General features: G+C 45.8%; 1 protein-coding gene across 3 annotated transcripts in view; it reads left to right on the forward strand.

Moving 5' to 3' along the window:
- The window catches only part of MLLT3 (MLLT3 super elongation complex subunit), a 344,116-nt gene that overhangs the window by 6,276 nt on the left and 310,291 nt on the right, over positions 1–27,549 (forward strand). For all 3 annotated transcript variants that reach the window (XM_063914163.1, XM_063914164.1, XM_063914165.1), the window contains exon 2: positions 1,247–1,427. In XM_063914163.1, coding sequence (XP_063770233.1) covers positions 1,247–1,427 — 181 coding nt within the window. The remainder of the gene's footprint in view (positions 1–1,246; positions 1,428–27,549) is intronic.

A 27,549-nucleotide genomic window follows, 5' to 3' on the forward strand; every position in this document is an offset into this window, starting at 1 on the left:
GCACCTACCCCCTGTGTGTTACATAAGAAACCTTATTGAAGCTTCTCCAGTTGTCAGTCTGAGTGATTGAATACCCAACTTACCTCACATATGAGGTAAGCCTCGTGTCTAGTTGTGTTGTGCCATGATCCGTTCTGTGGTGGTTCATATTATGTGACACATGGGAGGCAGAGTCTATGTGTTACTATTCTATTCCTCATAAAGAGAGGCCGATTTACAAGATGGGAAGACGCAGGGCTGGTTTAAGGTTTGTGGGGCTTCAGGGCAACTAACCTGTAGTGGTCCTAACAGATTGTCAAAATGAGATACTATTAATAAGTATGTCAACACTCCCAGCACCGCGAATGTGTTGAACAGCTGTAGTGCCCCCAATTTACACGGTGACACAGTGCTCCCCCCTTTCCCCTGCCCTATAGTGATGATAGCTATGTGTGGGGCACCCCCATGCGTTGGGGCTTTCAGGTGACTGCTCCAGCCACCTTGTTGTTAATCAAGGACAATGTAGAAATCTCACTGTAGATGATGTTTTGTGAAAAGTTGTAAGGTTCTGGGCGAGTCTAATACCCCTTTCAGACCACCAGCTTGTAACCTAGATTATTGCACACTAACCCGGATTGCTCTGTGGTCTGAAAGGGCCCAGGGGCAATATCCCGGGTCGAGCTTGGCCCGGTATTTCAACCCTGGTAATGACCAGGGATGAATACAGCTTCAACCTGGGTGGCTGTGCGGTGTCAATGGGTTGCCAGGTCGATGTAACCCATTTTCCGATCGGACTGTATGGACAGTAGGCCCTTGGAGATCAGCACTGCTCCTCGCATGCGTCACCGCTGACGTCACCATCTCAACAATATGCCGGGCTGGGGACAGCAGTGGGACAGGGGCTCACACAGGTGCGACCCGCTAATAGCGGTCTGAAAGGGGTACAGGTAGCAGTGTATGATTAAGGAGGGTATGTATCCAGCTCAGAGATAAAGTACCAGCCAATCAGCTTCTGCCTTACATTTTACAGGATGTGCTTGAAAAATTAGTTAGGAGCTGATTGGTTGGTACTTTATCTCTTTGCAAGCTTTGATAAACACCACCTAAATATTAAAAATGCAGTATTGCAGAGATGTTTTGTTAAAGACCTTAATGTTAGTTCTCTTGCCACACACTCCCCAAGAAACAAGCACTCCTTTCATTTATGTTGTCTAATGCTCACAATGAGTAATTACTAATTTATGCTTTGTTCTTCTTTGGTTTGCAGTGTGCTGTACAAGTGAAGCTAGAACTGGGTCATCGAGCCCAGGTAAGAAAGAAACCAACACTTGAGGGATTCACTCACGATTGGATGGTATTTGTTAGAGGACCAGAGCACAGTAACATTCAGCACTTTGTGGAGAAAGTTGTATTTCACTTGCATGAAAGCTTTCCAAAGCCAAAACGAGGTAAATAAAGAATGCGCACTCTCGCGTCCTACTTATTTTAGCTATGGAATTGTGATATTGTACAGTACAATTACTACTTCTTCTCAAGCATTTCTTTTTAGAGGGAAAAGATGTTAGATGGCAGTTATCTGAATTCTGCCGTTCTAGCAGTATACATGTTAGAGGCATTTTATACGTAATGCTTGGTTTCTTGTTTACGCTTATTTGGTTTCCCCGGTACAGGCTTATTCAGATACAATACTAATCTGGTGTTTTCACAGCTGCTATGGTGACGGGTCTGTGTAGTTTTGGATCACTGTTTTATCAGGTAATGGATAATAAAGCAGGATTCCTGATTTTGGTGGGGGCATTCCAATTATGGCGCAGTGGGGGGGGGGAGGGGGGCAATTCCAAAAATGGGGCAGTCTTGTATCTTTATTAACCGGGTTATTAGCGGGGCACCACAATGCCCATGTATATGAGCCCTGAAGCTTCTTCAGATGCTACTCTGCTGGGTGGGCTGTTCAGGTTTTATTATATTGAATGTTCTAGTGTGGTTACATTGTGACGCTGGAGCCGTAATAACATTGATAAACTTTGCAAGTGTATTTATTTACATCTGTTTACCTTTTAGAGTATGCTCAAAACTGATTTTTATTTTTATGGGCATTTATTGTTATTCCTGCTATACTATGTTTGACTTATTTCATGTTTGTAGTATAATACAAATGCATCCTGAGAAGTTTATTTATATCATAAATGTCAGTTTTGAAAGACATTTATTGCAAAGCTGGATGTTTTAGTTGGAAAAAGGGAAGTGTACATCTGTAGATGTCTCACTGTTTTTTGTATAATGTATCAAAAAATCATAATGGAAACTTGTTCTCTCTGGTTTTCTTGTGTTTCATATTTGTAAAAAGATTGCAGTTAGATACTGGGTCTAGATTACATGGCTAGCTTGCAGCAGGAGTCTGATGATGACATTTACAGCTCACATATGGAACGTTTGAGCGGTAAAATGTTTACTTTCCAGACTTTAAAAAGACAGACCTCGAGCGGATTTAATGTATACATTGCATATTTCACCCTTTGATTTGAGTTGCTGTGTAAATAGATATCACTAAGCCCCCATTTGTGTGATTTTTCAGGAAGTACATTAGCCTTTCAATGGTTTGTATATGTTCTTGCTACTCAGTTCAAATCTCTGTGCTGGTGACTGCCTATTGATTCGTGTGATTTATATGTGTATATGTATTTTATTAACCCTTGTCTATTTTTAAGTGTGTTAAAAATGTGTTTCTGTTTATATGACGTCCCTTGTTATATTTAATATAATCACTTCAGCAGCACACCATCACTTTGTCTATAATTTCACCATTAACGTGTGTGTGTGTGTGTGTGTGTGTGTGTGTGTGTATGTATGTATGTGTATATATATATATATATATATATATATATATATATATTGTGTGTGATGTATAATGTTGTAGAATAAAGATATAAGATGATGTGGCCTTGGACTGAGTGGCCAGTTCTATTCTCAGACACAGACCAATAATGGTTATTATACAATAGAATTTACCCAAATACCCATTGATGTGTTTTTGAGGTCACAAATGATAACGTGGCCCAGGTTATTTTATTCATTATTATTTATTAACAGTTTCTTATATAGCGCAGCATATTCCGTTGCGCTTTACACTTAGAACAACAGTAATAGAACAAAACTGGGTAAAAACAGACATAGAGGTAGGAAGGCCCTGCTCGCAAGCTTACAGTCTATAGGGAAATAGGGATTGATACACAAGGATAGATGCTACCTATTGCATAATGGTCCGCCAGATTGCTAGGTTCTTAATGTGTTGTATGATATGATCACCCAGCAATGTTTGCCAAGTGTCAGGAGGGTGTGAGAGTAAAGAAAGACACGATATGTGATGTTATGTCTACTGTACAGAGAGGATGTAATTAGATAGGGAAGTACTGAAGGTTATGTGGGTGGGTCTGGAATTTGATAGGCTTGTCTGCAGAGGTGAGTTTTCAGGGAACGTTTAAAGGTTTGGAGACTAGAGGAGAGTCTTATTGTGCATGGGAGGGCATTCCACAGAGTGGGTGAAGCACGGATAAAGTCCTGTCATTTTGAGTGTGAACAAGTAATGCGTGTGGATGAGAGACTCTGATCTTGTGCAGGAGAGGTCAGGTAGGGAAATATTTTGAGATGAGTGAAGAGATGTATGTTGGTGCAGTTTGGTTAATAGCCTTGTATGTCAGTAAAAGTATTTTATATTTAATACGGTAGAATACCGGTAACCAATGGAGGGACTGACAGAGCGGATCTGCAGATGATGAATGTCTAGTGAGGAAGATTAGCCTTGCAGCTGCAACCAAAATGAATTGTATTGGTGAGAGCCTATGTTTGGTAAGACCAGTCAGGAGACTATTACAATAATCAATGCGGGAGATAATGAGAGCATGGATTAGTGTTTTTGCTGTGTCTTGTGTAAGATATGATCATATTTTGGATATGTTTCTTAGATGTATTTAACATGATCTTGAGACAGATTGAATGTGGGGAACAAAGGACAGCGAGGCAGCGAGCTTGTGGGGTAGGGATGATTGCTGAGTTATCAACAGTGATAGAGATATCAGGTTGGTAACTACTATTGGCCGGTGGAAATATAATTAATTCTGTTTTGGAAATATTAAGTTTGAGGTGGCGAGATGTCCAAGATGAAATGGCAGAAAGACATTCAGTGACACGGCCCAATACAGCTGGTGACAAATCTGTGGAGGATAGGTAGATTTGAGAATCATCCACATACAGATGCTACTGAAATCTGAAAGGGTTGATTAGTTTGCCAAGAAATGTGGTATAGATAGAGAAAAGCAGAGGACCTAGGACTGAGACTTGCGGTACTCCAACTGTGAGAGGTAGCGAAGGGGAGGTGGAATCAGAGAAACAAACACTGAAGGAGCGATTAGATACAGTAGGTAGGATGAGAACCAGGAAAGGGCTGTGTCCTGAAGACCTAGGGATTGTAGTGTTTGTATGAGAAGAGAGTGGCCAACAGTGTCAAAAGCAGCAGAGAGATCAAGGAGAATAAGTAGTGAGTAATGGCCTTTAGATTTAGCAGGGACCACATTATTCACTACCTAAGTCAGTGCTGTCTCTGTGGAGTGTTGGGCACAAAATCCTAACTGAAGTGGGTCCAGTAGGCTGCGTGAGTTAAGAAGTGTGTGAGGCAAGTGTAGGCAAGTCTCTCAAGTAGTTTGGAGGGGCATGGGAGCTGAGAGATGGGACGGTAGTTTGAGAGAGAGTTAGGGTCAGAATTTTTTTTTTTTTTTTTCAGAATGGGAGTAATCACTGCATGCTTGTACAGAGAAGGAAAGATACCAGTAGACAGAGATTACAGATTTTAGTTAATGTTTGCATGAGCACAGTAGACCGAGCTATACTAATTTCTGAGGGTATAGAGTCAAGGGGAGAGGTAGTAGAGTAGGCAGATGAAAAGAGTGCAGATACTTCATCTTCATTTGTAGGATCAAATGAAGAGAAGGTGTTAGAGGATTCAGGCAGGGAATTGAGTAGGTCACTGGCTGTGGAAGAGCATACCATTTCATCTCTGATCTTATCAATCTTGTCCTTGAAATAGGAAGCAAGATCTTGCGCACTGACAGTGGCTGGTGGGTTGGGTGAGGGAGGGACAAAAAGTGATTTAGATGTATTAAAAAGTCGCTTGGGGCTAGAGGCTTGAGCAAAGATGAGAGATTGGAAAAATGTTTGTTTGACAGTGGGGGTAATTCCAAGTTGATCGCAGCAGGAATTTTTTTAGCAGTTGGGCAAAACCATGTGCACTGCAGGGGGGGGCAGATATAACATTTGCAGAGAGAGATAGATTTGGGTGTGGTGAGTTCAATCTGCAATCTAAATTGCAGTGTAAAAATAAAGCAGCCAGTATTTACCCTGCACAGAAACAAAATAACTCACCCAAATCTAACTCTCTCTGCAAATGTTATATCTGCCCCCCCTGCAGTGCACATGGTTTTGCCCAACTGCTAAAAAATTTCCTGCTGCGATCAACTTTGGAATTACCCCCAGTGTCCAGAGCATTACGATAAGAGTGGTACACGGTCTTATATGTGAACTACGAGATTTACGCCACTGAGAGTTTTTGTAGGTGTCTAGTGTATTTAGAGTGCCACAGTTGACATCTAAGTCTACGTGGAGTGTGATGGGTAGCTGGAGCCACTTCATCAAGTGCTGTTTCTAGAGTTTGGTTAAGGTGTGATACAGCCGTCTCAGGAGAAGTGAATGTAGAAATTGGTGAGCGCAGTGGTTGCAGTGAGGTAGATAATTGTTGAAAATTAATAGCGTTAATATTTCTGCGGGTTAGAGGCGGCTTGGTAGACTTCAGTGACATTGAGTTTGAAGTAATGGAGGAGAGCGTGCAGGTGATAAGGTTGTGATCTGAGAGAGGGAAATGAGTGTTAGTGAGTTTAGAAACAGAGCATAGTCTGGTGAATACAAGATCAAGGCAGTGGCCCTCCTGATGTGTATGGGATTCAGTCCATTGGGAGAGGCCAAGTGAGGAGGTTAGAGAGAGTAGTTTAGAGGCATGGGGAGAATGTGGACTGTCAATAGAGAGATTGAAATCGCCCATAATGATGGTGGAGATGTCAGAGGATAAAAAATGGAGCCAAGCAGAAAAATCTTCCAGAAACTTTTTGGGTTGCCGAGGTGGGCGATAGATAGCTGCAACACGCAGAGAGAAAGGGGTGAAAATCCTAATGGAGTGTATTTCAAATTATGTAAATGCGAGGTTACAGACACTGGTTAGGACACCATGGCATGTGTGACCAGCATTAATCATAATTAACTTGTGTACTATTTTTGCTCTTGCATTGATACTGAAAGAATCATTAACCCCTTCAGTGGTATGGCCGGAAATTTTTGGGGCCAGCTCGCTGTACAGACTGGCAACCCCTGAGAGTTTCCAGGGCTTGGCACTGCTCCCCCTCCACCTTGCACTCCGTTTGGCCGGTGGACTTTGAAGAATGACACGATTGCATCATGATGTCATGACGCGATCGCTTTGTGACGCCATGACGCGAACGTGTCATTCCGCAAAACTCCGCCAGCCGAGCGGATTACAAGGGAGGATGGGGGGAGAGGATGTCAGTGCAAATGCTACCTTGGGGATGGCCATCGCTGGGTTATCCGTCGATGGTCACCATCGATGAATGACCTCAATGGTGTAAAACCATCTGGAATGGATCAATTGATGTCATCCTTGCTTTATAGTACAAATGCGAACCAGTGGGCATGGCTTAGTGAGTGTCAGGGGGCGGAGCTAAGCTCCGTGCCCTGACACTTTGAGAAAACATAAAATAAATTCGGTACACTGAACCATCGATGGCGGGAAACCATCTGGTTCTCTACCATCGAAGGTAAAAATATTCAACATCGGTCCTAGACCATCGATGATTTTGAATCATGGTCGATGGCCATCCCTAGCTACCCCTAGGCAACGACCATTCCCCGTGGCAACGAGCATGGATCTGAGCATAAAACCCCTGACAAAAAGCATGACACAGCGTGTGAAACCCCTGGCAACGCGCAGGTAAAAAAAAAATTAAAAGCCTGCCCTGGGAGGTGTGACCAAATTCCAAAAAGTCACCACTGAAGAGGTTAAGGGCTTTACTACATCACATATTCTGGTGTGCATTCTGTTTCATGTGGTGAAAGGTCAAAATTGAATTGGGTTTTCTGCACGCAAATCATTTTAAGATGGTTTTTACATCATGCTATACTGTATATGTAGAAAAAAAAGTGATTTCGCACAGAGCGACTGTGGTTATTTTTATATATACTTTTTACTGATTCCTAAAATTATTTGTCAGGGTTTTAAGAAAATGTGGTCTTTTCCCCTCCGCTCCATAGAAAGTTTCTGTCCTCCCTGGGCTCGCCTTAGGACTTTTACGTTAAAGATTGATAAGCTGATTGCCCCATTCAAACTCCTCACCTACCACTGGCAAAACACTAATTAAGGAAAATGATGAATGCAGCACAGAGTATTTGCTTGGGTGTGTTTAGTTCAACAATCAGTTTCCTATAAGGATCAAAGAGAAACAGGGGGGAGGGGAATTCGGTTGCAGTGGAATCCCTTCACCCTGCCCAATTAGACACGCTATATGTCAGCACAATATCTCATAGAAGTGTTCCTGCCCCATAGATTAGCAAGCATTTTAGTGCAAATCTGACATTCGGCCGTCCAGGTGAAGGGTGCAAGATGGGGTGCCACAAAAGTGTTTCAATGACGCAGCAATGGTATTTCATACTCTTTGCCAACAATTGAATTCCCCTCATGGTGCAATATTTGTCATGTATATTCTGAATGGAATGGATTTCCATTATGGAGCCATTTATGGCAAAGAGAAAAGGTTCTATGTATTTATAGCAGTCATTCTGATTTTCTTAATTTCCTAAACTGCACAAAAAAAAAAAAAGACAAAAGAAAGCCCCAACTGGTTGCTAAGGACAGCACACACCTGTTCATTTTCTGATTATCCCACATAGTGTAAAGATTGTTAGATTCAGCTGAAAGTAAGCTACAGTAATTAGTGGTACCAGTGGTTACCAAATGTGTTCCACAAGGCATCCCAACAGTCCAGGTTTAAGGAATATCCCTGCTTGTGCACAGATGGTGTAATAAAACGGACTGAGGCACTAGTTAAGTCACCTGTGCGAAAGCATGGGTAGCATTAAAACCTGGATAATTGGGATGCCTTGAAGACTGCATTTGGGAACCGCTGGTATATATAGTTAGCTGTACCCCCAATATTATTTTGTTGCAATGTGCAATTGTGAGTTCTAGACTGTATTAGTTGTACTTCTTCCTGTTTTGTGCTGCTTAGTACGGTGTGTATTATATTTAAAACTTCTCCCCAAAACTAAGACCTATAGACTCAGTAAGAGTAGTTCAGGTAATAGGGTATATAGCTTTTCCTTGGAGGGAAGTTTATTTTTTTGCCTAAAACTGAGTACACACCTTTTGTGTCACAAGACTGATCAGGTAAACGCTCCCGATGTGAGCCCTGTACCCACTGTTCTAGAAATCGTTCAGTGTGTATGGGCTTCTATGGGATTGGATGGTTGGTCTGACAAATATTAAACAGCACATGAGTTGCGACATCCCAATCCTGTCCTCTGCAGGAGCATTTTAAGCCATTTATCAGCTAACACTCCTACAATGGACCTTCATACATGTATACAGATGCGTCCTCATACAGATGTGTCCTCTTCCATCCGTGAGCTACAAGTCTTGTTACACAACGCGTGAGTGCCGTGTGACTGTAGCGCCGAGCATCTTTTTTTTCTGGGCTCCACAAGGATAGACATTGGGGTGTAGAGTAGGATCTTTATCCGAGGCACCAACAGGCTCAAAGCTTTGATTGTTCCCAGAATGCAGAGCGCCGCCGCCTCTATAACCCCGCCTCCCTGCACAGGAGCTCAGTTTTGTAGTTGGTGCAGGCACATAACAGAAGGGCTGCTCCAGGCAGCCCTAAGAATAGCTTTTTTTTGAAGAAAAAAGTGAAGACTACAAGGGCAGCAGCGGTGGTAAATGTCAGAAGACATTCACTGCTGCAGCTCCAGCTCTCTCCAGCGGCGCTGTACACTCCCGAGCCCTGGTTGCCGGGTAACTACAGCAGGAGGCTCCGGTTTTCTTCACAGTCAGGCACACACGACGGGGGCTCTCCGGGATCGCGTGGCCGCGCTTCGGGAGGTGGTGAGTGGGTCCCGCTTGCGGGACCCGGTCTTTATCGCGATCCACCGTGGTCAGTGGGAGGCGGGCCGCGTGCGCTGGCGGTGGACACTGTGGCAGTACAGGCGATCCCACTAGATCACCAGAGCATGGATGCAGGTCAGGTTTTCTCTCTAAACCATTTTCAGTAGCCCACAGTACCCGGTGGTTTTGCCAGCAGAGGGATAAGGCTTAGACCTGAAGCCCCTCCCCCAGCCCCAGGGCGCCATTTCCCGCAAATGTTCCCGCCCTGGAGCTGCATCTCTGTCTCTCCCTCACTCCCTGTCAGTGTCTGGGCGCCATTATCTCTCAGCTTCACTGTTCCTGGGACTGCTTGGGCAAATCCTCCTGTGTAAAGCCGCCTGGTTGTCAGTGCTGTGACTTTACATGACACTTAAGTATTCTACCTGCCTTTTTAGTCAGTGTTAGTTAAGAAAGAGTGCATTTAGTCAGGGTTTTGTAGTACAATTACCCTGTGATATACATCCAGTTCTTACTGTGCAGTGTTATATCTATTGTCTACATAGCTATACCCCTATGAGGAAAATATAGCAGCTGTGGGCTCTGGTTCTGGGGGCTCCTTGCCCCCCCAGTAGGACTGTGGCAACGGAGGTACATAATGACCCACCGTGGGCCGCTTTTTCCACGCTTCTACATACGCTATTTAATAAACTAACACCCCCTATGGGACCCCCTATGCCGGTGCAGCCGTATGTGGTCCCTGCAGCTAACCCGCCGTGGGCGGACGATTTATCTGCTCAATTGAGGAGGTTGAACCAGTCCCTGACTACTAAAAAGTCTGAACATCGCTCGCCTAAGCCCAAGGGGTACTCTAAGCGAGCTCTTGTCTCCTCACAATCCACGGCTGTCACTGACCCCTCGTCTGATGAAGACGGCACTTACACTGACCCCACAGGTTCTGACTCAGATACTGCTGATGGGGAGGGTAGTTCACATGTGGATGTTCCTGATCTTTTGGAGGCTATTAAATTAATTCTACAGATTATGGATCCCTCCTAAGAAACCAGATAGGTTCAAGCGTCAGAAGGTGGTTAAACAAGTTTTACCTCACTCTGACCACCTAGTGGATATACGTCAGAAACCTTTGGAAAACCCGGGTACGAAGTTTGTGCCTCAAAAGAAGATGCTGGCTCGCTATCCCCTCGCACCAGAGCTGTCTGAGACTTGGGAAACCCCTCCTCCAGTTGACTCACATGTTGCTAGGATGGTGGTTTCCTTAGCTCTACCTGTCACTACCGTCACGTCTTTAAAAGAGCATACGGATAAACGTGTGGAGGGTTGTCTGAAAGCGATTTACACCCCCACGGGTGCTGCACAAAGGCCCACTATTGCAGCAACATGGGCTGCAGAGGCTATTGAGGCATGAGCCTTGGAGTTAGAAGCTGAAATCTCTTCTGACCATGCTAGACAATGCTTGTCATATATTGTCACAGCTTCTCGCTATATTAAAGAGGCGGCTTCTGATGCCGGTATTCTAGCAGCCACTACGTCAGTCCTGGCTCGCCGGATATTGTGGCTGAGATCCTGGTCTGTGGATCTGAAAAACCCTGGAGGTACTCCCTTTCAAGGGAGATATTCTGTTTGGGGAGGACTTAAATAAGATAGTGGCTGACTTGGCTACTGCCAACAATGCCTGTCTGCCAAGTACCGCTCCTTCTGTGTCGAAGGCTAAAGGTACTTCCTTTCATCCCTTTCGTCCTTCAGGTAAAGCAAAAGGTCAGGCGTACAACAAGCAGGCCCGTACTTCCAAACCTGGTAAGCCAAAGCCCAAAAGAGCTTGGGCGACCCGTCAGCCAGCTTCCAAGGCTGATAAGCCTGCAGCATGACGGTGGGGGGCCAGCTTCTAGGGTATACCCAGGAATGGTTGAAGACCACTTCAGATGCCTCGGTACGGGAAGTCGTCACTCGGGGTTACGCCATAGCCTTCAAAAACCGACCCCCTCATCGATTTTACCGGACAGACGGGACGTTGGACCAGACATAGGCAAACACTCTACATTCAGTGGTACAGACCCTCCTGGATACAGGAGTCGTAGTACAGGTGCCCCTTGCGCAGAGGGGCCAGGGGTACTATTCTCCGCTGTTTCTAGTCCCGAAACCGAATGGGTTTTCCCAGCCCATTCTCAACCTCAAGGCATTGAACAGGTTTGTGAAGGTTTCCAAGTTCCGTATGGAAACCCTTCGCGCTATAGTTCTGGCCTTGGAACCTGGGGACTACTTGGTCTCCCTGGATATACAGGATGCTTACCTGCATATTCCTATAGCAGCATCACATCAGCAATACCTGAGGTTTGCGATTGGCAACCTCCATTACCAGTTTCGGGCGTTACCTTTTGGTTTAACTACGGCTCCGCGAGTCTTCACCAAAGTCATGGCGGTGATGACGGTGGTACTCTCCGCCGTCAAGGGGTCAGGATACTGCAGTATCTGGACGACTTGTTAATCCTGGCAAATTCCCCAGAACTCCTACGTCATCTGGATATGACTGTCCGGTTTCTACAAGCCCACGGGTGGCTCATCAACTGGAAGAAATCCTCCCTGGTCCCTGCTCAGAGCATGATGCACCTGGGAGCGCTGTTGGACACTCACAACCAGCGGTTGTTCTTGTGTCAGGAGAAAGTCCTGAAGCTTCATTACAGGATTCGTTGCTTCCTTTCTTGTCCGCAAGTGTCGATACATTCGGTGATGCAGGTGCTGGGCCTCATGGTATCAGCATTCAACATGGTGGAGTATGCTCCATTCCATTCTCGACCCCTCCAGAGGCTGATTCTAGCCAAGTGGGACGGCCTGCCTCATCGGATCAGGTCTCAAATGATCTCATTGACTCCGGAGGTCCGTCTGTCGCTGCTCTGGTGGCTCCAGGACCAACAATTGTGCAGGGGCCGTACCTTCTGGATATCCAACTTTGTCCTGTTGACGACAGATGCCAGTCTAAGAGGTTGGGGCGCGGTGCTGGAGCAACACTCCCTTCAGGGTCGGTAGACCAAGGAGGAGTCCCTACTCTCAATCAACATTCTGGAATTGCGGGCGGTCTTCAATGCATTGAACCTAGCCCAGCATTTAATACAGAACCGTCCTGTTCAAGTGCAGTCAGACAACGCCACCACAGTGGCTTACATAAATCATCAAGGCGGCACTCGAAGCCATCTGGCAATGAAGGAAGTCTCACGGATTCTACATTGGGTGGAACGCCATCTACCGGCCATATCGGCAATATTCATTCCGGGAGTCCTGAATTGGGAAGCGGACTTTCTCAGTCGTCGGGACGTACATGCCAGCGAGTGGGGCCTCCATCCAGAAGTGTTTCAACTCCTAGTGGAAAGGTGGGGCCTTTCAGACGTAGATCTGATGGCGTCTCGACACAATCACAAGGTTCTGGTCTTCGGAGCAAGGACAAGGGATCCTCAAGCAGCGTTCGTGGATGCGCTGGTGGTGCCGTGGAGGTTTCGGCTGCCGTACGTGTTCCCTTCGGTGTCACTCCTGCCCAGGGTCATTCGGAAAGTTCAAGCAAGAAAGAGGGATTCTGCTTCTCATAGCTCCGGCGTGGCCCAGACGGCACTGGTTCTCAGACCTGCAGGGTCTATCGTCAGAGCGTCCAATTCTACTTCCTCAATGCCCAGACCTTCTCGTTCAGGGCCCCTGTGTCTAACAGGACCTAGCCTGGCTGTCTTTGACGGCGTGGCTCTTGAAGCTTCCGTCTTGAGGGCTAAAGGGTTTTCTGAGGCGGTCATTCAAACTATGTTGCACGCCCGGAAACCGGCTTCTGCTCGGATTTAATATAGGGTCTGGCATTCTTACTTTGTTTGGTGCGCATCTAACAATTATGACGCTTCCAAGTTTAGTACGGCCAAGTTGTTGGCTTTTCTTCAGCAGGGCCTGGACTTAGGCCTGCGTCTGGCCTCCCTCAAGGTTCATATTTCTGCCTTGTCTGTGTGGTTTCAGAGAGAAATGAGACCTTACCTGATGTGCATACCTTTACTCAGGGTGTGTTGCGTATCCAACCTCCCTATGTCCCGCCTGTGGCTCCTTGGGACTTGTCGGTGGTTTTGGAGGCGTTACAAGAGTCTCCGTTTGAACCTCTTGGTTCAGCTGATCTTAAGTGGCTTTCCCTTAAGGTGGTGTTTCTGCTGGCTATTGCTTTAGCAAGAAGAGTGTCGGATTTGGGTGCCTTGTCCTGTAGTTCCCCATATCTGATATTTCACCGTGACCGGGCGGTTCTTAGGACTCGTCCCGGATATCTACCTAAGGTGGTTTCCTCGTTCCACCTTAACCAGGAGATTGTGGTTCCGGCACTTGTTTCTCCTGATCTGTCTCCCAAAGAGAGATCTTTGGATGTGGTATGGGCTCTCCGTATCTATGTGAAGAGAACTGCTTCTATTAGGAAATCTGATTCTCTCTTTGTACTGTTTGGATTCACAAACGGGGCTGGCCTGCTCACAAGCAAACTTTGGCCAGATGGATTAGAATGGTGATTGCACATGCTTATGTGAGGGCTGGTCTGTCTGCTCCTGCTCACATTCCGGTCCATTCTACTCGGTCTGTTGGACCTTCTTGGGCGGCCCGCCGTGGTGCGACCCTTGAACAATTGGCGGCTACGTGGTCCTCCGTGAACACGTTCATAAGGTTCTATGCCTTCGATACTGCCGCTTCCCAGGATGCTTCCTTTGGACTCCGGGTTCTTGTGCCCGCTACAGTGCTCCCATAAGGAACTGCTTCAGGACATTCCCAATGTCTATCCTTGTGGAGCCCAGTGTACCCCGCAGCAGAAAACGAGATTTATGGTAAGAACTTGCCTTTGTTAAATCTCTTTCTGCGAGGTACACTGGGCTCCACAAGGCGCCCACCCTGACGCACTTAGCTTCTTTGGGTTGGTATGGCATTAGCCGCTGACACTTCTCTTGTCGTGAGAGTGTGGTGTATGTGGGTACTAACCGTTGTCGTCTCTTTTCCTGCTACTGTATTGGGCTGGTTAACTAAAAACTGAGCTCCTGTGCAGGGAGGTGGGGTTATAGAGGAGGCGGCGCTGTGCATTCTGGGAACAATCAAAGCTTTGAGCCTGTTCGTGCCTCGGATCAAAATCCTACTCTACACCCCAATGTCTATCCTTGTGGAGCCCAGTGTACCTCGCAGAAAGAGATTTAACAAAGGTAAGTTCTTACCATAAATCTCGTTTTTCCCCCCGTCTTTTTCCGCCAAAATGCGCATTAGACGCAAAGTAATGTAATAGGATGCACAAGCAGCTTCTGCTGATTAAAACAATATTCAGCATTCCTATATTCTGTGTGTGACTGCAACTGTATTTGCATACAAAATGCTATGCTACAGTGCTTTCATTGAAAACACTGTAACATGGCATTTCGAATGCAAGTAGAGCAATTACACACAGAATATAGGCATGCTGCATATAATTTTAATCAGCAGAAACTTCTTGTGCGTCCTATTACATTACTGTGTGTCTAAGGCACATTTTTGTGGAAAAAGACTAAAAAAAATATGCTCAGCGCTACCGAGTCCCGCCACGGCATTGCATGACTCCAAGGGCTGTTTAGCGTAACTGCAGCAAGGATATAAGAGATCACATCTGTACATCTAGCCTGAGTGAGCCGCCTGGTCCTGTACTGTGCAACTTTGCCGAAAATGCTTCTTGGTTGCAATTCAATGTGACTAGGATGCATGAGGAGACTGTGATGATTAATTTAATGTATGCCACTTGTATATTGTGTGTGTGACTGAGTCTTTAAATGGAGCACAACAGTACTTGTATTAGAAAAACATTGTAGCACTTCGTATACAGACTGAGACTCAGTCGCAGACAGATTAAAAAGTGTTGCATTTCAAATTAATCAGCACTCTCTGCTTGTATATTGTAGTTTCAGTGCTTTGTGATTAATGGGGGGTACACACTATGTGATATGATCTATGGGTGATATCGCATAGTTGTTCCCCTCCCGGACCAGGCCACCGACATAGTGCATACACACTAAGCGATATCGCAAAGTGATGTCATGCCGTTGCCGGCCAGAACATGCAGCATCTGACAATATAGTCAGATTGAGCTGCAAGTACAGATGACAGAGGGGGTTTACAACCCCCAGGAGCGCGCATCGGCCAATGCTGGCAGCATACGCACTGGGCGATATTGTAAACAATATCGCTCAGGAGGGTAAAAATTAGCGATATTGTTTACAAAATCGCCTAGTGTGTACCTATCATAAGACTCATTTTTGCCCAAAAGAGAATACCAACGCTAGAATATTGTCATTCATCCTAGCATGCCAAGAGGGGCTGTTTGGCATGACTGCAGTAGAGATGTATGAGGACATATCTGTACAATCACCTGTCCATTCACTCGATATTGGTTAGTCTAGCCATGGATTGTATAGATACAGTATGTACCCATCTTAAGTACAGAACACAAGATGTGCTGCTATCCTCCATCTGATCAGTAAGCTTTATTGGGATCTTGAACTCTAGCAGTTCTATAGAACAATAGAAGTCCCTTCTGATGGCTATGTAATATCAATCTTGATCCACCAATGAATAAACTGAGTTATTTCATGGGCCTCTGATGAGATTTAAATTGTTGCACCTAATAAAAATAGTAAGCTTCATTTCTCTATAGGCTTTTATTCAAACTAGGTATGTCCCAACTGTTGTCTTCTAGTAATACATTTGCAGACTTTGGGGTATTTGCAATTCCGGGCGAATTGCGGCTTTTTCTCGCCTGTTTTTAAATTCGACACAATTCGACCGTTGAATTCCGGCCGGCGGGTGCCGGAATTCGACATAATTCAATAAAAAACGGATTCGACAGTCCCGCTGTCGAAAAACGGACCAATTGACGGATAAGTGCGTCCTGGATTCGACTTTTCCGACGGCGCAAAAATGGTTAAAAAACACACAAAAAAATTGCGTGGGGTCCCCCCTCCTAAGCATAACCAGCCTAGGGCTCTTTGAGCCGGTCCTGGTTGTAAAAATACGGGGGAAAAATGGACAGGGGATCCCCCGTATTTTTAGAACCAGCACCGGGCTCTGCGTCCGGTCCTGGTGCAAAAAATATGGGGGACAAAAAGCGTAGGGGTCCCCCGTATTTTTTGAACCAGCACCGGGCTCCACTAGCTGGGGAGATAATGCCACAGCCGGGGGCCACTTTTATACTGGTCCCTGCGGCCGTGGCATTAAATACCCAACTAGTCACCCCTGGCCGGGGTACCCTGGAGGAGTGGGGATCCCTTAAATCAAGGGGTCCCCCCCCCTCCAGCCACCCAAGGGCCAGGGGTGAAGCCCGAGGCTGCCCCCCCCCCCCCCCCATCCAAGGGCTGCGGATGGGGGGGCTGATGGCCTTGTGTAAAATAAAAGAATATTGTTTTTTGCAGAAGAACTACAAGTCCCAGCAAGCCTCCCCCGCAAGCAGGTACTTGGAGAACCACAAGTACCAGCATGCGGGGGGAAACGGGCCCGCTGGTACCTGTAGTTCTTCTGCAAAAAAAATACCCAAATAAAAACAGGACACGCACACCTTGAAAGTAAAACTTTATTACATACATGCCGACACACACATACTTACCTATGTTGACACGCCGACTCTGGCCACGTCTCCGTCTGTCGACATCTCCAAGTAGAATCCGGGGTACCTGAAAATAAGATTATACTCGCCTAAATCCAGTGTGTCCTGTTCTTTTTTTTTTTTTTTGTAATCCACGTACTTGGCAAAAAAACAAACCACATACCCGATCCACGAACTGAAAGGGATCCCATGCTGACCGCGAGTAACCTCACCGCTGACTGCAAAGTTCCCACCATTGAAGATAATGGAGGGGCTGTGCGATGCGCTGTCGGACAGCTCAGACGCGCATAGGCAATCAGGAGAGTGCCACGACGCGGCGCTCCCTGATTGCCTGAAGGGACCCTCTGTGACAGGAGTCACGGGGGGTCTCAGCATTCGGGGAAAGGGGTCCCATGTGTAAACATGGGACCCCTTTCAGTTCGTGGATCGGGTATGCGGTTTGTTTTTTTTGCCAAGTACGTGGATTACAAAAAAAAGAACAGGACACACTGGATTTAGGTGAGTATAATTTTATTTTCAGGTACCCCGGATTCTACTTGGAGACGTCGACAGATGGAGACGTGGCCAGAGTCGGCGTGTCAACATCGGTAAGTATGTGTGTGTCGTCATGTATGTAATAAAGTTTTACTTTCAAGGTGTGCGTGTCCTGTTTTTATTTGGGTATTTTTTTTGCAGAAGAATTACAGGTACCAGCGGGCCCGTTTTACCCCCGCATGCTGGTTACTTGTGGTTCTCCAAGTACTAGCTTGCGGGGGAGGCTTGCTGGGACTTGTAGTTCTTCTGAAAAAAATAATATTCTTTTATTTTACAGAAGGCTATCAGCCCCCCATCCGCAGCCCTTGGATGGGGGGGACAGCCTCGGGCTTCACCCCTGGCCCTTTGGTGGCTGGAGGGGGGGACCCCTTGATTTAAGGGGACCCCACTCCTCCAGGGTACCCCGGCCAGGGGTGACTAGTTGGGTATTTAATGCCACGGCCGCAGGGACCGGTATAAAAGTGTCCCCCGGCTGTGGCATTATCTCCCCAGCTAGTGGAGCCCGGTGCTGGTTCAAAAAATACAGGGGAACCCTATGCTTTTTGTCTCCCGTATTTTTTGCACGAGGACCGGACACAGAGCCAGGTGCTGGATCTAAAAATACGGGGGATCCCCAGTCAATTTTCCCCCCGTATTTTTACAACCAGGACCGGCTCAAAGAGCCCGAGGCTGGTTATGCTTAGGAGGGGGGACCCCACGCATTTGTTTTTCAGAATTTTAACCCATTCCCACCCCTTCCCACTGAAAACCATGGTCTCTCAATTTTAGTCAGTTAAAAAAAAATAATATTATTTAAAAAAATATATAAATAATAGTTGTAACTCCTAATAGACAAACCAAGTACCTAATCCCTTCTAATATAAATAGATATGCTATTAGCAATAAAAAAACACAAAAAAACCCCATGTTTTAAAAAAAAAAAATTATTAGATTTCGCCAGCAAAGTGAGGCGGAATGAAATTGACGAATTTACTGTCGAAAAGCACTGTTGTCGAATCGACATTTTTCAATTGAATATACTTTTGTCGAAAAGCTGCATTTTTACCATTGCAGACATGTCGAATTTGTCAACTGTCGAATTTCAAAAAGTCGAATATGAAAAGTCAGTTTTTTTGTTGAAAAGTACTGTATTGCATTGTCGAATATATTTTTGGTGTCGAAAATGCCCCGTTTTTCGACATTTGCGGCAATTCAACCGCAATTGCATATACCCCTTTGTGTGGGAATGTATATAATAGGTATGATTATGGATTTATATACCTCACTTATGTTTTGCCAGTAGCTTTAGGGAAGTAAGCAGTTGTAGCCCTAGTTATTCTTTTAGCAGTAGTTGAATAGTTTTTTAAAGGAAAAACACAAGACCTTTCTGGGATTATCATGTCAAGGATTCTATTATGTATTTGATTTCTGCATTACTTGCACTCAATGCTTTGCTTGTTTTTATTGCTCTTCAAAGTAATTAATTTAATGTGGATGGCTCCTGACTCGCTCCTTTCCATTTAGGTAAAGCCCCAACCCTTAACACTGAACAATAGGTCAGGGAAATATATGTTCTAGTTTTCTGAGAAATGACTTGACCTCTCTACATGAAGAGGTATCATTCAAACATTCAGCTCATAAGATATTTCAATAGTTATCTGAAAGCACCCCATTGCTATAAGAGTAGATGACATCCAGCTAAATTTACAGTAGGTCATGCATTGCTATGGTGGCAGAGCTGCATTCTGGGGTTGTATTATACAAACAAAAAAGTAAACTTTAATTTTCCCTTCTGCCACCTATATATGATGAGGATGAAATAGGCACAAACACCAAGCTTGTGTGGGGACAATGTATCAGATTGGTGAGATTTGTGGGTCAGCCGTTTGTTCTCCAAATTCACTACCTCAGATCAGACAAAGTGAAGATGATGTTTTCAGGTCTATATTTTTGTTCTTTACATCAAAGGTGATGTCATTATTGCAGGATAACAGTACATACTCTGAAACATTATAGGACAGTGGTTCACACTGATCAGTTACAATCAGATCATTTAATTATTATAGTACAGGAGCTGTTAATCAGATTAAATGTTCCTCGTATAATTTCCAGTATAGCGTGTCATAGACCTGGGAGTGTGTCGCACTGGTAGTGCGTCAGGGTCAAACTATGACAATAGCTATTCTCCCTCTAGGGGTGTCGTGGACACCCATAGAGGGGGAATCGCCTACCTCGCTGGTATTCCAACAGCGGTATAGTACTCCTGTCGGGATCCCGGTGGTGGTATTGCGACAGCCAGGATCCCGAAGGTATGTTAACTGCATACTGCTGGAACACATGGCAGAGTGAGCTTCCTTGTGGGAGTGGGTAACAGTACGGGGGAAGTGAAAGGGCTGTGTGAGAATGAAGCAAAGAGGGTACTAGAAGTGTGAAAAGGTAGTGTCATTACATTTTATTACTCAAATCTGCTCATCCTTTTATTTTTATGTATTTGAGTTTTAAGTACTTTTTATTGTATGCCTCCTAGTTCCTACCACACTCTTTCCTGGCTCTTCAGCAATGTTCTAGTCCCCTCCCTTCCCCACATATTGTTGATGCACCACTTTGTTATAGGAGCAATGTATCTCCATACTGTTTGATCACCAGTCTTTTAGACCTTTCACCTATACGTCTGTTGTAGGGGGTTTCACGGTCAATGTTGTATTTTAGGAGAACTCATGCTACGGAGCTGCTCTGGAACTCTATAGAATTACTGTGTGGGGGTTTTATTATGTCTTAAGTGTTGTTAAGTTCAGAGGTATTACATTTTGTTTTTAGATGAATATACTAGGTGGGTTTGTGATGGTTGTTCTGCAGTTCTTTATTATGACATGCTTTTCTGTGTTCACCATGTTTATTTATTCTGCAATGTCCTTTAGCTGTATACCCTTCTTGTGTCTGTGTGAGACTACCTCTATTTTTTATATCAGTTTGTAGGGCATTATTGTATTTGGATGTTTGTTGTCTCCTCATCTTACCAAAAGCACTCTATTTTGCTTGGGAGCTCCCAGGCCTTATATAGTAGCTCCTGTTAGTGCTTGGGTTGGGGGGTATATTAGGTAGTATTGTGCAGTTAGGGGTTGTTTCAGGATACAGGTATGCCTAGGATTGGGGGAGTTGTTCAGGGAGGTGGTGTGGGGGGGGGGGAGTGGTATTCTTTTTGGGTATCACCTGTGCCCCCTAGGCTTTCTGCCATGTAGACCAGGATGGCTCCTTCAGGTACTTGTTGTGTTAATCTCATTAGATTTTGTGTATATCTAGCTCTCGCCCATACCAGTTGGTTCATTGGATTGTAACATTTTTTATTTCATTTCTGATTCTTATGCTATTACATGCCATATTTCATGTTTCACATATTTTGTGGGTGTAAATCTTAATGTTCTTTTAATCAGAAATGACACAAAAAAAACCATAAAATCACACCCCAGGTTCTGACACCACCACAACCAGTAGTGATGATGAAACAGGAAGCAGATGCAATGCTCCTATGATGGAGAAACACATCTGATTTCTGGTTGAGGGCAAAGTATCTGTGGTAGGAGGGGGATCTAGTGAAGTGCAGTTGGAGAGTGTGAAAGGTCTCTGAATTACAATTCAGGTTTTTGGGTCTTGACCAGAAAACAAGTTGGCTTTTTAAAATGGGTTGGTTCCCCCCCCCCCCCCCATTTTAAATCTGAATCCCTATGTATAGTATGCTTTCATTATTGTTCTCATTACTCCCATTGGGCTGGAAGTGTTTGTTATTTATACAGGTTGTTCACATCATAGTCACACGCTCTGATGAAATCTCCACAGATGAAATTAGTTGGTAATAACCTCTTTAGTGAGCGCCACTCATCTGATAGCTCTGGGTGTGTTTCACTTGAGGTGGAAAGTTTAGGCTTACCATACTATCCGTTTAAATCGGGACACTCGTGAATTACACAGGTTCTGTGGATGGCTGAGTTCAAGCCTGAATTTCACCTGTGTTCATGTGTGTCCCGGGTTAAAGGGATAGTATGGTAAGCCTAGCAAAGTTTGACATTATGTGTTCTTTTCTGTCCCTCCCAGTGAGGCTATTTTTTGCATGGTTTCATGGCTTTATACATTGTTCTTTTTTGTTTGTGAAGGAGGTGATGTCTGATATAATGTGTCATTTTCATCTACAGTATGATAATCATTTGGTCACAGAACTATATTCCCCCAGCAAATCCAACCATACCCGCATATATACAGCTTATGCTAAACCTGGAATGTGTTTAATATTTTTTAACTGAATTTCCATCTTGAATACTTTAAGGCAGTGGTTCCCAAACTTTTGTGAGTCACGGCACCCTGGAGTGTCAGATTTTTTTTTCACGGCACCCCTAGGCCACAAGTTTCTTATTGAGAAATTTAGAAAAAAATATTAGATTAAGTAAATTATGTTTATATGTCATCCTTAGGGTCAGTTATGTGGTGAGGGACAAGATTTGCTTCTGTTTGTCCACATATTTTATAACTGGAAGCCATCAGCACTGGTTTTGCCTATTAAATTGACAATAAATAGTTTGAATTGGTCCTTGACCACCAACCTGAGGCACCCCTGCAAGTGTCCCGCGGCACCCCAGGGTGCCACGGCACACAGTTTGGGAACCACTGCTTTAAGGGTTTATTCACACATCTGCTTTTACTGCAATACTAAATTCATGGAAAGCGAATGGAAATAAGACTGCTGAAAGCCAATGGTGCTGTTCCCAATGGTTGCGTTATAAATTTTAAAGTTACTTTTAAAATGGTAGAACACAGCTGTGCATCTCATGCATTAATAAATGCAGTGCCATTTCTTGCAGCGGACAAGTTGTGCGACCGCACGCGGCACCCGCTGTGGCACTTTTGTTCCTCATTCTGCTCCCCCTCATCCCTCCTCTTCCGTAGTACTCCACTCGGGAAGCGGAGTTTTGTGGAATGGCGCAGTTACATTGTGACATCACGACGCAACCGCGTCATTTCATATGACTCTTCAATGGAATACTAGGGAAGAGAGAGGAGGGGGAGCGTGATATCCATGCTGACGGGCTAGTGCCCAGCATGTGAAACCCCTGGCAACCAGCATGACACCCAGCGCATGAAACGCCTGGCAATGAGCAGGTAATTTAAAAGTAATTAGAAGCTTTACTGTAGGCATAATGTATCACGGGCACTGTGGTGTGAGGCATAATATGGTGCAAGGGACATTACTGTGTGGGGCTTCATACGGTGGAATTTTTTTTTGTCATGTGGTGGCCGACGTCTGTTGCAGAGTCAAAAACTGGGGTGGAAGGTAGTCTTTACCTGCTAGACCATGCTCATTTTTGTGGAAACTATGCCCATTTTAATGAGGCCACACCCCACACGCACAAAATAGTTTTTTTCTCTAACGTCCTAGTGGATGCTGGGGACTCCGTAAGGACCATGGGGAATAGACGGGCTCCGCAGGAGACATGGGCACTTTAAGAAATAATTTAGATTCTGGTGTGCTCTGGCTCCTCCCTCTATGTCCCTCCTCCAGACCTCCGTTTGAATCTGTGCCCGGACGAGCTGGGTGCTGTTCAGTGAGCTCTCCTGAGCTTGCTGTAAGAAAGTATTTTGTTAGGTTTTTTATTTTCAGGGAGCTCTGCTGGCAACAGACTCCCTGCATCGTGGGACAGAGGGGAGAGAAGCAGCCCTACTCTCTGAAGCTAGGTCCTGCTTCTTAGGCTACTGGACACTATTAGCTCCAGAGGGATCGTACACAGGATCTCACCCTCGTCGTCCGATCCCAGAGCCGCGCCGCCGTCCCCCTCGCAGAGCCGGAAGACAGAAGCCGGGTGAGTATGAGAAGCAAGAAGACTTCGAAATCGGCGGCAGAAGACTCCGTTCTTCACTGAGGTAACGCACAGCACTGCAGCTGTGCGCCATTGCTCCCACACACCTCACATACTCCGGTCACTGTAAGGGTGCAGGGCGCAGGGGGGGGCGCCCTGGGCAGCATATGGACCTCTTTTGGCAAAAGTACACAGGCACTGTATATATGTATGAGCCCCCGCCAAGAAAATGTATATTTAAGCGGGACAGAAGCCCGCCGTCGAGGTGGCGGGGCTTCTTCCTCAGCACTCGCCTGCGCCATTTTTTCTCCACAGCTCCGCTGAGAGGAAGCTCCCTAGGCTCTCCCCTGCAGATACACGGTAGAAGAGGGTAAAAAGAGAGGGGGGGCACATAATTAGGTGCAAAAATCAATATAAACAGCAGCTACTGGGTTAACATTAAGTTACTGTGTTATTCCTGGGTTTATAGCGCTGGGGTGTGTGCTGGCATACTCTCTCTCTGTCTCTCCAAAGGGCCCTGTGGGGGAATTGTCTTCAGATGAGCATTCCCTGAGTGTGTGGTGTGTCGGTATGTGTGTGTCGACATGTCTGTGGTAAAAGGCTCCCCTAAGGAGGAGATGGAGCAAATGTGTGAGTGGTGTCTCCGTCGACAATGCCGACACCTGTTTGGATATGTGAAATTAAGTGCTAAGGTAAATTTATTGCACAAAAGATTAGAGAACAGACAGGGAATCTACCCATGTCTGTCCCTATGTCGCAGAGACCTTCAGAGTCTCTCAATGATCACTATCCAAAATAATAGACACTGATATCGACACAGAGTCTGACTCGAGTGTCGACTACGATAATGCAAAGTTACAGCCAAAATGGCAGGAAAGTATTCAATATATGATTATTGTAATAAAAAATGTTTTGCATATCACTGATGACTCATCTGTCCCTGACACAAGGGTACACATGTTTAAGGGGAAGAAAGCTGAGGTAAATTTCCCTCCTCTCATGAAGAAAAAGAGCGGGAATCTCCAGACAAGAGACTGCAGTTTCCCACAAAGAATTCTCAGGGAGTATCCTTTCCCTACTAGGGCCAGGATACGATGGGAATCTTCCCCTAGGGTGTCACGTTTGCCCAAAAGGTAGCGCTGACTTAACAGCTATCCTCAGGGATCCTGCAGATAGCATGCAGTAAAAGTACTTTGAAGTCCATTTACACATATTCTGGTACACTACTCAGACCGGCGATTGTGTCGGCATGGGTTTATAGCGCTGTAGCAGCGTGGACAGATACCTTATCAGCAGAGATTGAGACCCTAGTATGTGTGTGTGTGTATATATATATATATATATATATATATATATAGATAGATAGATAGATAGATAGATACATACATACATACATACATACATACATACATACATACATACATACATACATATATAAAAGATGCTGTCTTAGATATATATATATAAAACATGCCCAAAGAGACATTAGTCTACTTGGTTCTAGAGTCAACGCTATGTCGATTTCTGCTTGACGTGTCCTGTGGAACATGCAATGGACAGGTGATGCCGACTTAAGAGGCATATGGAAGGTTTACCTTACAAGGCTGAGGATTATGTGGAGACGGGATCTCGGACCTGGTCTCCACAGCTATGGCTGGTAATTCTGATCTTTTGCCTTATATTCCCGCACAGCCTAGGAAAGCACGACATTATCAAATGCAGTCCTTTCGATCACAAAGAAACAAGAAAGTCCGAGGTGCGTCCTTTCTTGGCAGGGGCAGAGGAAAGAAGCTGCACAACATTGCTAGTTTCCAGGAACAGAAGTCCTCCCCGGCCTCTACAAAATCCACCGCATGTCGCTGGGGCTCCACAGGCGGAGCTAGGCCCGGTGGGGGCACGCCTTCAAAATTTCAGCCACAAGTGGGTTCACTCCCTGTTGGATCCCTGGGCAATAGATATTGTGTCTCAGGGATACAAGCTGGACTTCGAGGAGATGCCCCCTCACCGACGGCCCTGCCGGCTTCCCCCCACGAGAGGGAAACAGTGTTAACTGCAATTCACAAATTGTATCTTCAACAGGTGGTGGTCAAGGTTCCCCCTCCTTCAACAAGGAGGGGGTTATTATTCGACCATGTTGTAGTCCCGAAACCGGACGGTTCGGTCAGACCCATATTGAATTTAAAATCCCTGAACATATACCTGAAAAGGTTCAAGTTCAAGTTGGAATCGCTGAGATCGGTCGTCGCAAGCCTGGAAGGGGGGGATTTTATGGTGTCTCTGGACATAAAGGATGCATACCTTAATGTCCCCAATTATCCACCTCATCAGGCGTACCTCAGATTTGTGGTACAGGATTGTCATTACCAATTTCAGACGTTGCCGTTTGGTCTCTCCACGGCACCGAGAATATTTACCAAGGTAATTGCGGAAATGATGGTACTCCTGCGGAAGCAAGGGGTCGCAATTATCCCATACTTGGACGATCTCCTCATAAAAGCGGGATCAAGAGAGCAGTTGCTGATCAGCGTAGCACTTTCTCTGGAAGTGTTACGGCAACACGGCTGGATTCTAAATATTCCAAAGTCGCAGTTGGTTCCTACCTTTCCTAGGCATGATCCTAGACACAGACCAGAACAGGGTTTATCTCCCGACAGAGAGAGCTCAGGAGCTCATGACACTGGTCAGGAACCTATTAAAACCAAAACAGGTGTCAGTGCATCACTGCACTCGAGTCCTGGGAAGGATGGTGGCATCATACGAGGCCATTCCCTTCGGCAGGTTCCATGCGAGGACCTTTCAATGGGACTTACTGGACAAGTGGTCCGGATCACATCTTCAGATGCATCGGTTAATCACCCTATCCCCCAGGGCCAGGGTGTCTCTCCTGTGGTGGCTGCAGAGTGCTCACCTTCTCGAGGGCTGCAGATTCGGCATTCAGGACTGGGTCCTGGTGACCACGGATGCAAGCCTCCAAGGGTGGGGAGCAGTCACTCAGGGAAGAAATTTCCAAGGTCTGTGGTCAAGTCAGGAGACTTGCCTTCACATCAACATCCTGGAACTAAGGGCCGTATACAACGCCCTACGTCAAGCGGAGACCCTGCTTCGCGACCAACCGGTTCTGATTCAGTCAGACACCATCAACGCAGTGGCTCATGTAAACCGACAAGGCGGCACAAGGAGCAGGGAAGCGATGGCGGCAGCCGCCAGAATTCTTCGCTGGGCGGAAAATCACGTAAGCGCACTGTTAGCAGTGTTCATCCCGGGACACGACCTCCACCCGGGAGAGTGGGGACTTCATCAGGAAGTCTTCGCACAGACTGCATGTCGGTGGGAACTGCCACAGGTGGACATGATGGCATCCCGCCTCAACAAAAAACTACAGAGGTATTGCGCCAGGTCAAGAGACCCTCAGGCGATAGCTGTAGACGCCCTGGTGACACCGTGGGTGTTCCAGTCAGTCTATGTATTTCCTCCTCTTCCTCTCATACCCAAGGTGCTGAGGATAATAAGAAAAAGAGGAGTGAGAACAATACTCATTGTTCCAGATTGGCCACGAAGGACTTGGTATCCAGATCTGCAAGAAATGCTCACAGAGGAACCGTGGCCTCTTCCTCTAAGACAGGACTGGTTGCAACAGGGGCCCTGTCTGTTCCAAGACTTACCGCGGCTGCGTTTGACGGCATGGCGGTTGAACGCCGGATCCTAGCGGAGAAAGGCATTCCGGAGGAGGTCATTCCTACGCTGATAAAGGCTAGGAAGGACGTGACAGCTCAACATTATCACCGTATATGGCGTAAATATGTTGCTTGGTGTGAGGCCAGGAATGCCCCTACGGAGGAATTCCAGCTGGGCCGTTTCCTTCACTTCCTACAGTCAGGAGTGAATTTGGGCCTAAAATTGGGTTCCATTAAGGTCCAGATTTCGGCCCTATCCATTTTCTTTCAAAAGGAGTTGACTTCTCTACCTGACGTTCAGACGTTTGTAAAGGGAGTGCTGCATATTCAGCCCCCTTTTGTGCCTCCAGTGGCACCTTGAGATCTTAACGTGGTGTTGAGTTTCCTGAAATCCCACTGGTTTGAACCACTCAAAACAGTGGAGTTGAAATATCTCACGTGGAAGGTGGTCATGCTATTAGCCTTGGCTTCGGCTAGGCGTGTGTCAGAGTTGGCGGCTTTGTCACATAAAAGCCCCTATCTGGTTTTCCATGCGGATAGAGCAGAATTGCGGACCCGTCCACAATTTCTGCCGAAAGTGGTTTCATCCTTTCATATAAACCAACCTATAGTGGTGCCTGTGGCTACTACTGACTTGGAGGATTCCGAGTTGCTTGATGTGGTCAGGGCTTTGAAGGTTTATGTAGCCAGAACGGCTAGGGTCAGGAAAACAGAGTCTTTGTG

Source organism: Pseudophryne corroboree, chromosome 1 (genome assembly GCF_028390025.1).
Source record: "Pseudophryne corroboree isolate aPseCor3 chromosome 1, aPseCor3.hap2, whole genome shotgun sequence".
In the NCBI taxonomy this organism is placed as follows: Eukaryota; Metazoa; Chordata; class Amphibia; order Anura; family Myobatrachidae; genus Pseudophryne; species Pseudophryne corroboree.